Below are 16,218 nucleotides of genomic sequence, written 5' to 3' on the forward strand. Positions count from 1 at the left end.
TGTTAGAGATCTGATCAGTGACAATCTTTAAAAAAGATCTCACAGATTCATTAGCCTCCACTTTTTTCTCTGAGAACTGTAGAAAAGTTGACTCAACCGCCCAGCAGAGGGTTGGCACGCTGCTTTCTAAGCAGCTTTAATGTACAATTCACCAGGGTCAGGAGTGATCCTAGAGCTTAGGCACTAGATTAGCATACTGAAGGCTGCTGGGGTGGAGTCACAGTAACTCCAGTAACTCAGTTGACAAGACTGATTTATAAAACCAGAATAGTATCAATGTTCCAAAAGAAACAGATCTGTCCCAGAAACAGAAGTACAAGCACCTGCAGCTCCAACCCATTGCCTCAAGTCCAGCTCATACAATAAGAAACAACTGTCAGGGCAACCAGTATATTTGAGAGGACATGAATAATGCATTCTCTTCCCATGAGCTAACCTACACTGGAAAAGAAAGTAATCAGTACAAGTTGGATTGCTGGGACTGGAATCAGAACAAGGGAAATCAGAGTCATAGAATGTTGAATTGTACTAAGCTGATGTATCCCTTTCACAATACAGATGCATTCTAGGCAGAGGGACTGGGAATAGGAAAGATATTACTGGCTATAACCTGATGCATCCATTGCACCTAGTGAAGGCTCACCATATGGTCAGAATACTCAGTGCACACTGATACAACTCTCCACATGCATCTCTATGTTAGGGACAAATGTTACTTTACTCTTGCACAGAACTTGGACAGTCACTTTTAATATCTGTCTTTTCTTTTTCTACTTTCATTACTGATACCTTCTGCCCCTTCTTTCTGACTAAAACTCTCATTCAATAAAATTATAGTCAAATCTTGCAACTGGAAAAGTATTCAGACTTTTAAAGTTATATTTATATATCTTAATGTTGGTCCATTAGAGTTTTAATTCTAAATTTAACCTTTAAAAAGTTAACATATTTTCTCTATTTCCAGGTTCCTAGGAGAATGTTAACAGTCCAGACCTTTTTTACTACATCTCAGAAACATCAATATGGATGACTGGCATATAAAATCCTACTTAACCTTTACATAACTGCAATACCAGGAAACAAATATGTCAATAAAAGGAAGCATCATTCAATTTTTCTGAGAATGCATTCTTCCATCATTCCTGAAGTAGAGGTTTTTCTATAATCATATTAAGAACATAAGCTCCTCAGGGCGAGGATTTCTGCTTTGTTCATTGATTTATCCCAACTGCCAAGAACAGTGAAGTGCTCAATAAATATTTATTAAATGAATAAATAAATATAACCTATAATCTAAACTACATTCTTAAAAAAGTCAACATCCAGGAAATAAGACTCTAAAACAATACACATTATCACTTGATATCTCTTATGCAGTCTACTAAATTTCAATACATCATCAATCATTCTTAAACAAAAAATTCTGCTGAAATAGGATAATAATTATAAAAGTACACCATAGTTTATAAGATATTTAACAAATGTCTGTTTGTATTTATCAATTATTTTAATTATTCTATCATTCCAATTTTTATCTGTTTTTAAACATTTTATTCTTTACATTTGAAAGAAAGAAGTATAGCTGGGAATACATTTTTAAAAATAAGTTTAGAGTATAGGTTAAAGGAAAGGCTTTACCTATAACTTTATTCTTCTTTCCATTTTTTATAGGTGTACAAAGCAAACTTCTAATGCACTGCTGGCTTACAGTTCCTGTATTTTCAGTCTAAACAAAAATAAAAAGAACAAAACAGCTAAAATGGTAAAGAGATTGATTTGTCCATTAGATGCTATAGAAATTATATGACACATTTGAAAGCACTATATATTCAACTTTTATATTAGCTAGAGAACATTGGAAAGCAGAAAATGTATAAATTATAATAAAGTTCACATAAATGCAATATAAAGCAATGTCTTTACTTTGTTAAAAATATCGGATTTTTTTCACTTTAAACTTTCCAAGCAGCTTATAGTAATAATAAGTAAAATATAAAAATAAGTTAAAAAAAAAAAAGAGAAGTAGAAGTACAGTATCTACTATACTAGTGTAGTAAATGCCCCTAATAATTTAACAAGAGGGGCAGAATCTAAATGCCACCTAAAATGCACCATGTTACAAACTTGTCCTTTAGTAATACCACTGTTGCTATTGCTATATTGCTAAAGTTCTAACAATGTCTCCAAATAACAAAATCATCCAAATAACAAAATCAAGGCAGCTGCCTCAAAGTGCAATACTTTCCTGAAAGGTGAGAGAAAATACTATAATTCAAATTTTTCAGTGTCTGAGAACCAGATATTTGTAGCTTTGAGGTCAAGAAAAAAAGACATTCATTTTCCCAGAGCTACTCACTATGACGGATTACCAATTGCATCAGTTCAAGCCACATGGAAACTAATTTTTGCAAATAAGACAAAAACTCTAGCAATATTTTCTAAGGAATGTCATTGACATTATGTAGGTAATAACTAAATTACTTCAAAAACAGTATGGTTACTTAATCATAGATATTTAAAAAGGTGAAAAAAGTACAAAGAAAAATACCCAAGTACAGCTCTCAATAGATGTTATGATCTATTTTATTCTCCTTCCTCAGATGAGGGAAAGCACAGATCATTCCTAAACAATCAATTCTAGAGCCAGTCCTTCAGTTCAAGAATAATAACTGTAAATACAGATCTGATGGGAAAACAGCCTTCTAGCTTCAAGTCTAAAATTGGGTTACTTACTGTCCAGGGAAATCTTTTATCCTTACTGACATCTGGGATATTAAGTGGTTCCATAGTATTTTTGACATACTGAGCATACATGTAATTGATTTTGTTTGCATCATGTTCCCTGTGAAAATAACAGATATGAGTTCCCTCTGTGCAGTTAAAAAAAAAAAGCATAGGCAAACAGTTAAATAAATGATTAAGGGAGAAAAATACCAGCCTTAAATTATAAGGCAAAATATATACTTATATGGAAAACGCAGCTTTAAATGTGTTTGACGATTCACAACTTTGTCAGTTACTATAATTTAAATGTTTTGAAAAAAAAATTCCACAATTTTTCAACAAGTTTTATAAAAGTGAATGGCCTTATTCTCATTACAAATGGGCATGGTGAGTTTTGGTGTCATTTAATGTAAATTCATATGTCCCTTCGTGTCTTATTTTCTCATCACATTATAGAATGCCAAAGGTCTAGTGCTTGTTTTACTTCCTCATTATTTGGTTTATCTAACCATCCCAATAAAACAGTATTTTACATATGTTAAGACCAAGGGAAAAATCAAACAGCTTAGAAAAAATGTTTAAAGCTCTTCTTCTCAAGTCTATTTTCTTTCTCCTTCTGTCTTTTTGTCGTGTCTTCTTTAACATCTTTCCCTTTGTTCAGTTTCCTCTCTACACAGTTTTTCTGCTTTGAGATGTTTTATGATACTTTTAAAATTAAAAATTTATCTTCCTCAAAAAATTTTTATGAACTTACAATATTTTTATCACTTATGTTCCAGTCTCTTGCTTAACAGAGTGAACATGAAAGATTAATCTGATGCCAGGGGGTACAGTGTCAGTGCAAGGGAGGGAAAACAGAATGGAACATGTTTTTTTCATCAGGAAACTCCGTATGTTCCCTTGTGGTGATGATGAATTCAGCAAAGAGGGTCAGGTTATGGAAACTTACTCCATCTATAAGGACCTGCTTATTTTAATTGTAATATCACTAAAGAAGCAGGAAAACTTAACAACAGTAGACATTTCAAGATAAAATATAGTTGGCCCTTGTACCCACAAGTCCACATCTTTGGATTCACCCAACTGCAGTATCAAAAATAAGTCAAAGAAAACAAAAACCATACATTTAAACAATAGTACAACATAACAATTCTTTAAACAGCATTTACATTGTATTAGGTATTGTAAGTAATATAGAGTGGATGGCATAGGTTATAGGCAAATACTACATCATTTTATACAAGGGACTTTAGTGTCTGCAGAGTTTGGTATCTGCAGGGGTTCCTGGAACCAATTTCTCAAGGATACTGAGTGACAACGGCATACATCTCAGGAAAAATGTCCACTTGCTCTAAGTTTCCAAAGTTCCAATGTTTTGCCTATCTTCTGTCCCTCCCACCCAACCTGCCCCAGCTGCTTCTTGGGACAGTGGTTTCATATGGCGTCCTTCAGTGCTAGTGATTCCATGAAGATTCTCAAACTCTGTGGCCTTGTTCCTGGTCAAAATATTTCAGTCTTCCCTTTGTTGTACATTTTACTTTAAGTGTAATTTGGTCAAACCAAGTACTGACCATTTGTCTAGTATTATGTGTACATGAAAAAGAATGAAAAGGAAATGACAGAAGAGTGACATAAGAGTAAATGAACTTTGAATACTTCTTGAGACTAGACTGAGAGTCTGCGAAGGCATGCCAGTTATCATATACAGCAGATCTAATACACTCCTGAGGTCCTACTTCACACATATTATCTGGGTGACACTCAAGAAACGGTTATATAAATGCAGGGTTTAGTTTAATAAAACAACGTTTAAAACTACAAATATTTTATAAATAGCAGCAGCCTAGAGAGAAGAAAATAAGAAGCTATAGTGAAAAGAAGAAAAATGAAAAGGTGACCACCAGGAGAAGGAAGTACATTGGAGAAGTAAGTATCCTCGTAAAATCTCTTTTAAAATGATAATTATCATATCAATAACCATTATTATTCTTATCATCATCATTATTTTAAGAGTAGGAGCCAGAAAAAAATCCAAAATGGTTAAGCAATTTGTCAGAGATCAGAAATTCAGACTTACACTAGTTAATATACAGAAGGAGAAATAGAAAAACTATTTATAAATCAACAAATACCTGATACCTTATTTAACTCCCTGAAATTTTTAGGTTTTCCTGATGGTTACTTTAAGTGAAAACTGAGCATTAGATTTATTAAAGTTACATGATAGCATGTTTGTTTCTTACTCTATAAGAAATGTTGATAAATTTTTAGTTCCTAAACTCAATAAATACAGATTGAATACCTTAACCATCAGAGGCACCCTTAACAGTATATGGGAGACAAACTTACACAGGTCAGTAACTGTCATAGGGGCTTACAATCTAGTAGAAGACTGAAACAGAATGAATAATGTGTTTAAATTACATGGACTATTTGGGTAGGGTCTAGTGCAGAGACTGCCAGTTGTCTTTTGGTAATTCTCCTCCCCTTCTGTTTGTCTGGACATACATGGCCACCCAGAATAAAGACCACACTTCTCAGCCACCCTAGTGGCTTAGTATTGCCATCTGGCTAAGTTCTAGACAACAGGATGTAAGAGTAAATGTTTGTGATGCCTTCTAGCAACCTTCCTAAGAGACAGGTGATACCTGTTGTCTGTCCCTTCTTTCCCTGTCCCCCATCCTACAGTTTAGCATGTGGATATAATGACTGGAGCTGCATCCTTGACCCTTAAGGAAAGGGCCATACCCTAGGGATGTAAGGTAGAAAGCCCAAAGGTGTCTTGGTCCCCAAGGCCTTTGTGGAGCAGAGCTATAGCACCAAGCCTGAGCTGGCTACCTCTGGGCTTTTACAGGAGACAGTAATAATACTGTGTTATTGTTTAAGCTATTTTTATTTTGGGTTTTCATGATCCACAGTCAAGCCTAATCCTAAGTGATACAGTGTAACAATGCAAGCATCACACATGTGGAGAAGATGGACAGGTAGCACCTAAAATGGAGTGGAATAGGGAAGAAGTAGCATTAGAGAAATGAATTCACAGCTGGCTGAGACTTTTTAAAGGAGAAACATCAGGAATGAAAGGTAGAGTATTCCAGGCAGGAAAAAACAAAACAAAACAAAACAGTATAAAACACATTGCTGACATGGAAGAATTCTATGTGTAATTGGGAAACACTAAATAGTTACAGATTGTCAAGAATAAAATGATGATTTCAGGTTGAAAATGTTAGGCTAGGACAGATAGTGAAAGATTTTGAAAGTGTAATACAAGGAATATGGATCTCATTCTTTTAATGATGGGAATATTATAGTGGCCTTTAGAATGTGCCTCAGAGCTCCAATTGCAGAAAGAGTAGCTAACCAATGTCTCAAGTTGCTGTGCTCTGGAAGCCATCACCAAGTTTGCACTGAGGTCACCTCTACCAGGGCTGGTTCCAGAGAAAAAGACTGCGCACACTAGGGACACTAAAGTAGGCCTAATCCTGGGAGGTCCAGTATTCTTCTCACAGTAAATTTCAGCTAGAGGACTTCCCAGCAGCCTTGCCAAACCTTCTGAACTGTTCAGCTGTCTAGGATACTTCTGTACAACTTTCCTTCCTTCTTTCTTCCTCTCCTTAATTCTGGGTCAGACTTTCGTGTTGGTCTGATGGCTTTCCTGGCTTCTTCCCTCTGGTTCTCACAGGGTGTTTTCTCTAATAAATTTCTGCACATTTAATCTAATCTTGGCATCTGTTTCTTGGAAGACCTGGACTAACTCACACATTTAAGGCTTTTTGTACAATGTGTATCAATGTACCATATATGAATGCATTGTTGGGATGACAGAATTAGGTACATGGAATTGGAAAAGATAAATTTCTGTGCTTTAGAATTAAATGGGAGTCACTGCAGGCTAATGTAAACCAAAGACCAAAAAAAAAAAAAAAAAAAAAAAATCAAATAGACATGGAAATAATAGCTAACACTTACTAAGTACTTACTACATGCCAGAAATTTTCTGAAGCATTTTATATACATTATCTCATTTAATTCTTACTATAATCCTACTACCACTACAGATGAAGAAACTGAGGCTTTGAGAGATTAAATAATTTACATGAAGTCTCATAGCTAGTAAGCCCACTACGTGGTGAAACTTAAATACTTACATTTAAATACAATCAGTCTAACTTCGACATTCTTCTATGCTGTATCCACAATTTTTTAAAGTAGTAGTCTTTACTTACTTAATTACACTTATATTTTCTAATATGATAATCAATAACAAGTATAAACTAATAGGTTTATTCCAAGAAAGTGACCTAAAAGGATTAATTCTATGTATTTGTCATTTTATGACACAAATGTGCATTTGTGAATGAACATGAAGTTAATTAGTATGGAATTATAGCACTAAAATACCTACTTCTCAAAATAAGAGCTAACATAAACTGCACAACATTATACTCATTCTTTTCCTTCTAATTGGTTGGCTCTTGAATTGAAGTACAAAAATTCTAAAACTTCCCACCATCTGGAAATGAGCCTCCCTTCGGAAATTCCTGGGCAACTTAACTCCCAAGAGCTTACTATGCTTTATCCCTCTTATGATATCCTTCTAATAATTATGTGTAATGTTCACCCTGAATATGTTGTTTTACATTTAACAGTTCAAAACCATCTTCAGTATATTAATTTATGAAGTCATTAGTGGATTGGTTGGAAAAATCTCGAATGAGCTATGCTTTTTAATTGATAAATAATTTCCTAAAAAGAATGATTTGCTTACTGCTAACATTAAATTGCCTAGCATTTCATCAAATGGAGAGACGGCAAAGTTTGGATTGACAAAGTTTTTAATAATGAGAATCGAAGTCCTAAACTCTACCAATAATCAGTTTTAGAAACATAATAAAGAATCTGCTGGTGAAAAATAAGCATCAATATTAGTTTTGCCCTTTTTCAAAATGTTAACATTACTAAACACCATTTTAAATTCAGTTATTGCAAAATTAGGCCTGTTATCTAATTTTTATTAAAATAAAAAAACTCAGAGGCCTTTTACTGTATCACTATAACAAAAGCTAACTTTAAATGTTTCATTAACATAAGCTATTACTGTTGAAATGATTGTCATTATTGTAAAGTCAATTAATATATCAGGTAAAATGATCCATGTAAATTTGTCTCTTTTAAGGTAATCACACTGACCTATTTATCCTTTATAAGAAAAAATCTTTATTCTAAGATTGTCTTGGAATCATTAAATCAATAAGTGGAAAGATACTTTCCATTTGCCTACAGAGAGGGAATGTGGTATTTAGAAACAAATATATATATAGCAAGACATTTTTGTGTTTTTTTAAATGCATATTTACCAGTAGAGGTCACTATCACACCAATTCACTGGATTTGTCCAGCTACTGCTAAAAGAAATTACAGGGCCTGGCTGAATTTATACGAAAAAAATCAAAAGCCAATACCTAAAATACAATACACAGGGATATGCTGCTCCACAAATATTAAAAGATCATGTAGATAATTAATAATTTTGAACTTTTAATATGATTATCATACTGATTTTCCTATTGTTCCATGGAGATAAAGGTAAATATATAAACATATGTATATATATTTCTATCTATATATAGTAACTCATTATTTATGCACGCCAAAAAGTAAAATATTCAAATATTTACATGTGTCCTACCTAGAAACTTTCTAAAATCTTCTTTTCAAAAAGGAAAAAAGGTATTACAGCATCATAAAATTAAAATACTATATATTAATGTGCACATTTTCACATGTTCCAAAAGGATTCAGTACTAACTAAAACAATGTCAAATCTGCTAGGAAATGCAATGGCACAGGAGCTCAGGATAGAATAGGTGTGGAGACGGGATATAATCTTCAGTGCATGATCAGCAAAGCTAAGAAGGAAATAAAGGTCAGCTATTCAATTATGACCATGTGAACCCCAATTCCAGGACATCAGAAAACTCTCTGGTTAGAGAAACCATGTTTTATCTCCCTAGACTACCCACTTCATGCCCAAGTCAGCGGTAAAGGCTTAAGGTCAGGTCTACCTTCTGAGTCAAATGAATTCCCCATCTGCCTCCAAGTTACATTCTTGCCCTTTGCTAATTCCTAAAATCCTTTAATAGGAGAAAAGGCCCTTCCTTGTACCACATTGTCAAAATAATAGTCTAGTAATGAGTTTTGATTTAAATATAAATACTTAACAAAGTAACAACTTTAAGTCACTGTGGTCAATAGTCTCTCCATCTTGATGGAGGAAGACTTAGGACTGGAAATGTGAGAAAAGACAAGAGACAATAAAATAATCTGTAGCTTGTATTTCTTAAATCAAACTGGTCATAAAATAACTATTTAGCCAATATTACATATATGTGATAAAGACAAGTAGAGAATAAGTGCTTTTACCTTGTTAACATATCAGATGATTTTTCTAATTCCTCACACTCCATGTGAAACACACTAGAAAAAGAATCCTAAAAATAGACAACACAGACTGAGAAATAAGTTTGACAAGGTAATAAAAACTATCTAGATACAGACATACATGGTATGGAATTGACAAAAGACCCCAATACTTGTAATATATTTTTACTTATTCTTGGACAAAATAGACCCAAGTACTCATTTTATGACATCCTCAAAACTGCTTCCCATTTAATTAAAATAAAAGTTTCGTTCATATAATTTCTGATTCTGTCTTGGAAGAATGATTATACAAGTACTATTTGTTTTTTCTAGGTACTGATGGATTTATTAGTTTCAAAATTTTTTATGCTTATTGAAAATTCTCAAGTTTTGGCTTTTAAGCTTAAGTACATTGATTGTTGTTAAATCCCAGGTAAAGAATCCCTTCTTAAAAAGATGTTTCATTCAGTAATACTTTATGTGATTATTAAAATAACTGTGAAAAATTTAACAACATAGAGAAATACTTCTGAAATTACATTAAAGGCGTGGTGGCTCATGCCTATAATCCCAACATTTTGGGAGGCCAAGGTGGGCAGATCACATAAGGCCAGGAGTCTGAGACCAGACTGGCCAACATGGCAAAACCCCTACTCTACTAAAAATACAAAAATTCGCTGGCTGTGGTGGCATGCCTTTGTTATCCCAACTACTGGGGAGGCTAAGGCACATGAATTTCTTGAACCTGGGAGGCTGAGGGTGCGAGCTGCGATCGTGAGATCGTGCCACTGCACTCCAGCCTGAATGATACAGCGATACTCTGTCTTGAAAATAAGAAAGAAAAAAAATTTTTTTTAAATCACATTAAAAAGCAGAACAGCACATTACACCCATGCTCTATTTATACAGAATTGGAAGAAAACAGAAAAAAAATGATAGTTTAATTTGGGGATAGAAGAAATCTGTACATTTTTTTCCTCCTCACCTTTGCTCATGCTGTTGACGTATTTTAAAACAACAAATAAATGTAATACAAATGAATATAAAGTCACCTAATTCCTTTTCTAAAACCTACAACTTAAGTGGTCAAAAAGTGAGTAAAATATCCTAATAATCATATTGTTGTGCTATACTTCCAAGTAGCACTGATCCAAATCAGTGTACTACCATAACAGGTGTTAACTGGTAGAAGTATCCATTGAGTGTGAATTAAAGTGATATTTAAGTTGTCTAAAAAAAGTAGTGCTTCACATATAACTTTCAAAAATTAAATGCAAAAAGTGGGTCATAGAGCAAAAATTACAGGTTAAGTGACATACTGCATTAAGGAATTCTGACCTGAAATTTAAAATGATGTCTACTATATTATAATCACCTTTATATTAAAGATTTTATAACTGATTGAAAAATATGTAATAGTATCTATGAAAATACTGATTACCTTTTAGCCTAGTGAGTTCTCATTTGATATTAATGAGAATTTTGTATTAAACAATGCATTCATCTGACATATATACATATCTCAAATGATTGAGATGTTGGCTCATACGGTATAGTCCTTATATCTAAATCAACTAAAATTTCTTAATATAAATTAAATACTGAATACCTTTTATTTTTCTACTTCCCCCCAAAACGTAACTTCAGATATCATACGTAGATTATAACTAACCTATACAAGTGGTAGTCCACACTCTCTTTCCCATTAATCCACAAATGAACAGCCTATTCTTAGGGACTAAAGGAAAAAGAAAACAAACGACTACAGCAAAAAGAAATATCCCAGAAACAGTGGTTCATAAGTTGAGAAGGGAGAGAAAGTGCATAAAGAAAAACTGCCTTAGGCCAGGGGCCCTGATTCTACTGGCAAACTCAAGATGGCCGGCCTGGTGTAACTAGCACTCTGTGACAACACTCTGTCTTTTCCCAGACACCTGAAAATGTTTCTTCACATTACAAAATCAATGGACTGAAATCTACCAGTTAGAAGAGTTTAGTGGTTTTCCATTGTTGGTAAAAATATGGGACTTATGGGTACCATTAGTAATACTCCTACTGGGCTAAGCCTTTTGGTTTCTATACAATTTCTGGCAAGAAGAAATTTTTATACCCAACCCATTCAGAATGAGGAGTCTGGTCTGCCTGTTCATAGCAACTAGGGCACCAGTATTCCTGACCGTGAAAAGTCAGCACACTGTAATGACAATATCTTTCTCCACGAAGATAGTGTAGTGTGGCCATTGATAGAAGCAGAAACACACATTCCCATGGTAATTATTTTCAGGAGGGTGGGATGGGGACATGAACAGAGGTAAAAAAGAGTGATGAGGCACCCTCCACCCTCCACCCCTACCTGTCTTCAACCAGAACAGCTCATACCCTGATTGGTTTTATATACATACTCATATGAATTTGGGTTTGAGAGAGGGTTCTAAGACCAAAATGAGGTTTAAAAGCAGTGCTTACAGAAATATAAGTTTCTGTCTTTCTAAAAATAAAGAAGTCATACTCTGTACTCACGGAGCAATCTTCATCCACTATGAAAATGGTGCATTTCTGCACTTGCATAAAAGAGATAATAGTGGCAGCTATTTTCTTCAGAATTACTTCTAATGATTGTTGTTCTTCAAAAATTAAACTAGCAAGGTCAAGCAGCACCTAGACAAAAATATTAAGAGCTTATTATTTAGCAATTATGTGTAATTATTAAAGCACAATTATTTATATGGGTTATAAATTGTTTAACCTAGCAGGTTATAATCAAGTCTGCATTCAAATATTAAATATGTCTCCACTTATTAATAAAATCCTCCATTGACTGTTAATATAGTTAATAGAGTTGTTAAGATCACAGGCTCTGAAGCCAGAGTAATCAGTTTTTAATCCTGACTTCCTTTCCTGCTAGCTTTGAGACTGAGGGCAAATTTCTTGAACATGGGGATATTAATAACATTAAACTCACAGGGCTTTTAGGAGGATTAAGATAATATTTATAAAGTATTTTGAACACTATCTGGTACATAAAATACACTGTTAATGTTGTTCCAAACTTTTTAGATCAACATTTGTCAACATTATCAATATTTTTACAGAGTACAGTAAATATTACCCATCAAAGTAAACAAAGTCTTAAGAATTTCCTTTGTGTTTTTTTCTGGTAGATTTCTCTTTCTTCTGAACCTCATAAGTATTACTAAAAACTCAGTGGAGGTGATGCTATCCTAGCTGAGGTCTGAAAGATGAGTAAGAATTATTCAGGTGAAATAGGGAAGAGAAATATTTCAGCCAAAAATAATAGAATTGAGAGAAAGTAGCATACTGAAAGTTTTGATCAGGTTTTATAAGAGCATAGACTATAAAGAGAACTGGGAGATGAGATTGCAACATTAAGCAGAAAAAGAACCTGAAAAGCACTGTATGTCTTTTGAAGCAGTTTAAACTGTGATGCACTGCAGGAAAGAAGTGGTGTGATCACATCTGTTTGTAAAAATAGAGACTGGATGAAACGATGGCAACAATAGAACAGGGAGAACACTGCAGTTAAAGGCAATGGAAGGTTGCATATCTTATTAACACAGATTATAAACAGAGAAAATAGAGGGTAGAGAAGATGAATTATCAAAGAAATAATGAAAAAAGAATTACACATAAGTAAACAGTTTGCTTAAACCTCCAAAGAGATGAACCAACATACACATGCCAGTATGATGAATGAAAAAAGAATAATATTGTGAAATTAAGTTACAAAAGCAAATATAAATAATCTGAAAAGTTTATAGACACATAGACAAAATAGATAAATATAATAATATAAAAATACAAAATATGTATTATATATTATGTTATATATTTATATTGCAGATAATAAATATAAAATAGTTATCAAAGAGCCAAGAATAAGGACAACATGGATGCTAGTTAGGAGACAAAGCACTACTTCTAAATTCTGAGAAATTGATTTTTCAATTTAGAATTTTATACCCAGCCAAAGTGGCAGGATGGTACAATACATATTTTCATACATGCAAGGACTCAGAAAGTTTACTTTACCAATACCCTTTCTTAAGTAGTTAATTGAGAATGTGCTGCAACAAAATAAGAAAATGAGAAAGAAGTAGGGCATCCAAAAGACAGTGGAATCTTTCTAAGAAAGCAATGAAGAAAAGTTCTATGATGACACTAGTGTAGCAGGCATAGGGCTAAATAGTTTAGCTTGGAAGAAGAAAGGTTGGAGAACCTCAGTTTGGACCTCTCCAAATAGAAGCAGAAGGGGAATTCAACAGGATGCCTAATATAATGGAGTTTGGGGAGGGGTGGAAACAAGAACATGAGGCTATACTAGAGCAAAGAGTTCAAGGAAAAAAATTCAGAAACATCAGGAAAAATGAAAAGTTCTATAACAAAGGTAATATGAACAACATTTACATAATTATAGTGCTTATAAATAGTTTCTTTAAAATTGCAACTTTAGAATCAACCTAGACAAAGCCCAGGAAAAGTTCATCACGGTTGTAGAACAGTATATATTACCAATGTTCATCACGGTTGTAGAACAGTATATATTACCAATGTGGACAATTGTAAAAGAAAAAGCCCAGATGGGAAAAGCAGGGCTAAGGAGTGGTAGTTGGGAAAACGAGATAAAGAGAACAGGGGATGCTAAGACACCCATCTTACAAAGTATGAAATCAAGAGTAATATCTACAGTTGACAGAGCAAGACCTAAAACCATTATTTAACAACACAAGTGCAACCCATCCAGTGACTTAAAACAGTGATAGAATGATTCCAGTAGGATAAGGGTAATGGCAAGTAAGGTGTGGTATAAGTCAAATAAATCCTCATCTCCCAAGTTAATGAACATTGTCTAACAAGATAAACAACTAAGCCTGGAAAATAGGAAATAGAAATGACTACTAGAAAAAATAAAGTATTGAGAAACTGAATCTGTACTATCTAAATTTTTAATAATCTGCATACATTACTTTGATAAAAATGTAACAATTTTTAAAAAGTATTTCTATATACTTTCTTTAGTAATCAGACCAACCTGATTTCTCTTGTTCTCCAGCAGTGAAGTCTCATAGAGCTGAGCATTATGAAGAACAATACCACAAAATGCCAAATAAGCAGCAAAGTCCTAAAAAACAGATAAGAGAATTGACAAATAAAAACTGTACATAAAACAGTCTAGTTACATTGCCTGAAATACAGGTCCCCAAATATTTACAGTTAGAAAGCCAAAAGAGTAGATGTTTGTTCTACATAAAATTAGGATGATATAAACCAAGTCTTAGCTAAAGGTGCTAGAATAGTCTCCTAAGGTATAAATTAGGTATAACTCAATAAGGAGAAAAAGGAGAGGAACTAAGATAAAGACCTCTTTATACCACTTGAAGTTACAATTTATTCTATGCAAAATTTGGTTTAGCCTCTCCATGATATTAAGACTTGGATCTACGATGAAACTATTATATAAATAGCTTGTAACTCATTACTGCAGCAAACAACAGCTTATGTACTCATTAAAAGAATATCCACAATAAAAGCATAAAGTTAAATATTATATAAGGTTGCAAACATTACTTTAAATACGTCATTTTTAACATGGATTTATCATTGTTATACTATACTAGGGTAATATGTTTACAATTATATGAATTACTGATATAAATAAATATTTAGACAGTATACCTTATCCACAATGTGATAGAGCCTTAAAAATTCAAATCAACTCAAGAGGGAGTTAAATTAATGGATTGTAAACATAATAATGGAATATAAAGCCAATCCAGGAACCATGTTTTCACACCAAATATTCTCAAGTGCCATGAACAGAACAGGAGCCTAGATGTCTATTACTCTGATTTTTAAAAAGTATTTGCTATGTTCCAAAGCAATTATAACAAGGGGAGCAACACAGGTGCCAACATAGCCTATAGCATAGAGATAAAAATAACTGTCTTGTTTGAATGTTTTCCAAATTCAAAAGCTCCTACTAATTTTCAGGGGAACAACATAAACAGCAATGGGCTTGGGAACAGGAATAATTCAGTAGGCTATGATATACACATAATTACTTATTCAATAGGAGAAATAATGAAACCTACTCATAGAATGAATTTATCAACAGTTTTAAGGGCTTTTGTCCTTAAATGGAAAGCATGTCAATGAGGTGTGTGGAAGGTATTCCTTCAGAGTTGAACGAGAAGAAGAATAAAATAATGCTCACTGTTGCTCTCTCTGAAGCTAAATTTACATCATCTATCCTGAATTCACACCTTGGTGCTCCACTGTCTGTGTGCAAGGCTTATAAAACATTCAGAAATTTGCTACACCAGGAGGCAATTCCAATTTTTAGCCAATCAAAAGTGCTGAACTTGTAGCAGTGTTTTTATGGCGTTTTACTCAAGGTTGGATCCCTATAGCAGTGATGAAAGGTAAATGAGAGAGTTAAAATGCCACAAGTCACCCTCTGTGTGGCCCCAACATGCCCAGTGCAGGCTTGGCAGCACAGCAAGGAGGGAATTTGGGGGTTTCTGCTGACTGAATAACACAAGTACTCAGATGTGAAATCATCGCTCTGTTTAACCTAAGATACACTTTTGAACCTTTCAGATCGTTTTTAACTCTAATCTTTTTGTGTGACCAACAATTTCAGCAACAGCTAATCCTAGAGGTGTATATACTACAAAGAAAAAGCATCTTCCTAAATTGGCTCATGCCTGACACAAGTTTTGGTACCTTTTCATCTTTTTCAGTAAATGTCCCACCGTTTCCTGATTTCTTGTTGATGGCCTGGGCTACACCAACAACCTGGCATAAGGAGATAAAAGTGACAAATTTTTTATTGGCTGAAATTACTGGTAAAAATTCACCAAAATGTATTTATAGAAGATATCCTGCATGTGCTGTAAAATAACACTAGTCTACAAAAGCAAAACCCCTCATCAGCATTTGAGCAAGCTTTACATCATTTACCATAGTCTTTCATCCTAATAAGAATTCGAACATTTTTAATTTATTAGGGCCCACACTATGTTTGATTCTGTGATTTCACCCTGTATT

General features: G+C 33.7%; 1 protein-coding gene across 5 annotated transcripts in view; it reads right to left on the minus strand.

The window, feature by feature from the left end:
- Window positions 1-16,218, minus strand: part of PDE5A (phosphodiesterase 5A) — a 129,222-nt gene that overhangs the window by 56,417 nt on the left and 56,587 nt on the right. For all 5 annotated transcript variants that reach the window (XM_007999666.3, XM_073017600.1, XM_007999664.3 and 2 more), the window contains exons 4-9: window positions 15,895-15,966; window positions 14,201-14,290; window positions 11,671-11,808; window positions 9,151-9,218; window positions 2,734-2,842; window positions 1,639-1,726 (exon numbers count right to left, since the gene is read on the minus strand). In XM_007999666.3, coding sequence (XP_007997857.3) covers window positions 1,639-1,726; window positions 2,734-2,842; window positions 9,151-9,218; window positions 11,671-11,808; window positions 14,201-14,290; window positions 15,895-15,966 — 565 coding nt within the window. The remainder of the gene's footprint in view (window positions 1-1,638; window positions 1,727-2,733; window positions 2,843-9,150; window positions 9,219-11,670; window positions 11,809-14,200; window positions 14,291-15,894; window positions 15,967-16,218) is intronic.

This window comes from Chlorocebus sabaeus, chromosome 7 (genome assembly GCF_047675955.1).
Source record: "Chlorocebus sabaeus isolate Y175 chromosome 7, mChlSab1.0.hap1, whole genome shotgun sequence".
In the NCBI taxonomy this organism is placed as follows: Eukaryota; Metazoa; Chordata; class Mammalia; order Primates; family Cercopithecidae; genus Chlorocebus; species Chlorocebus sabaeus.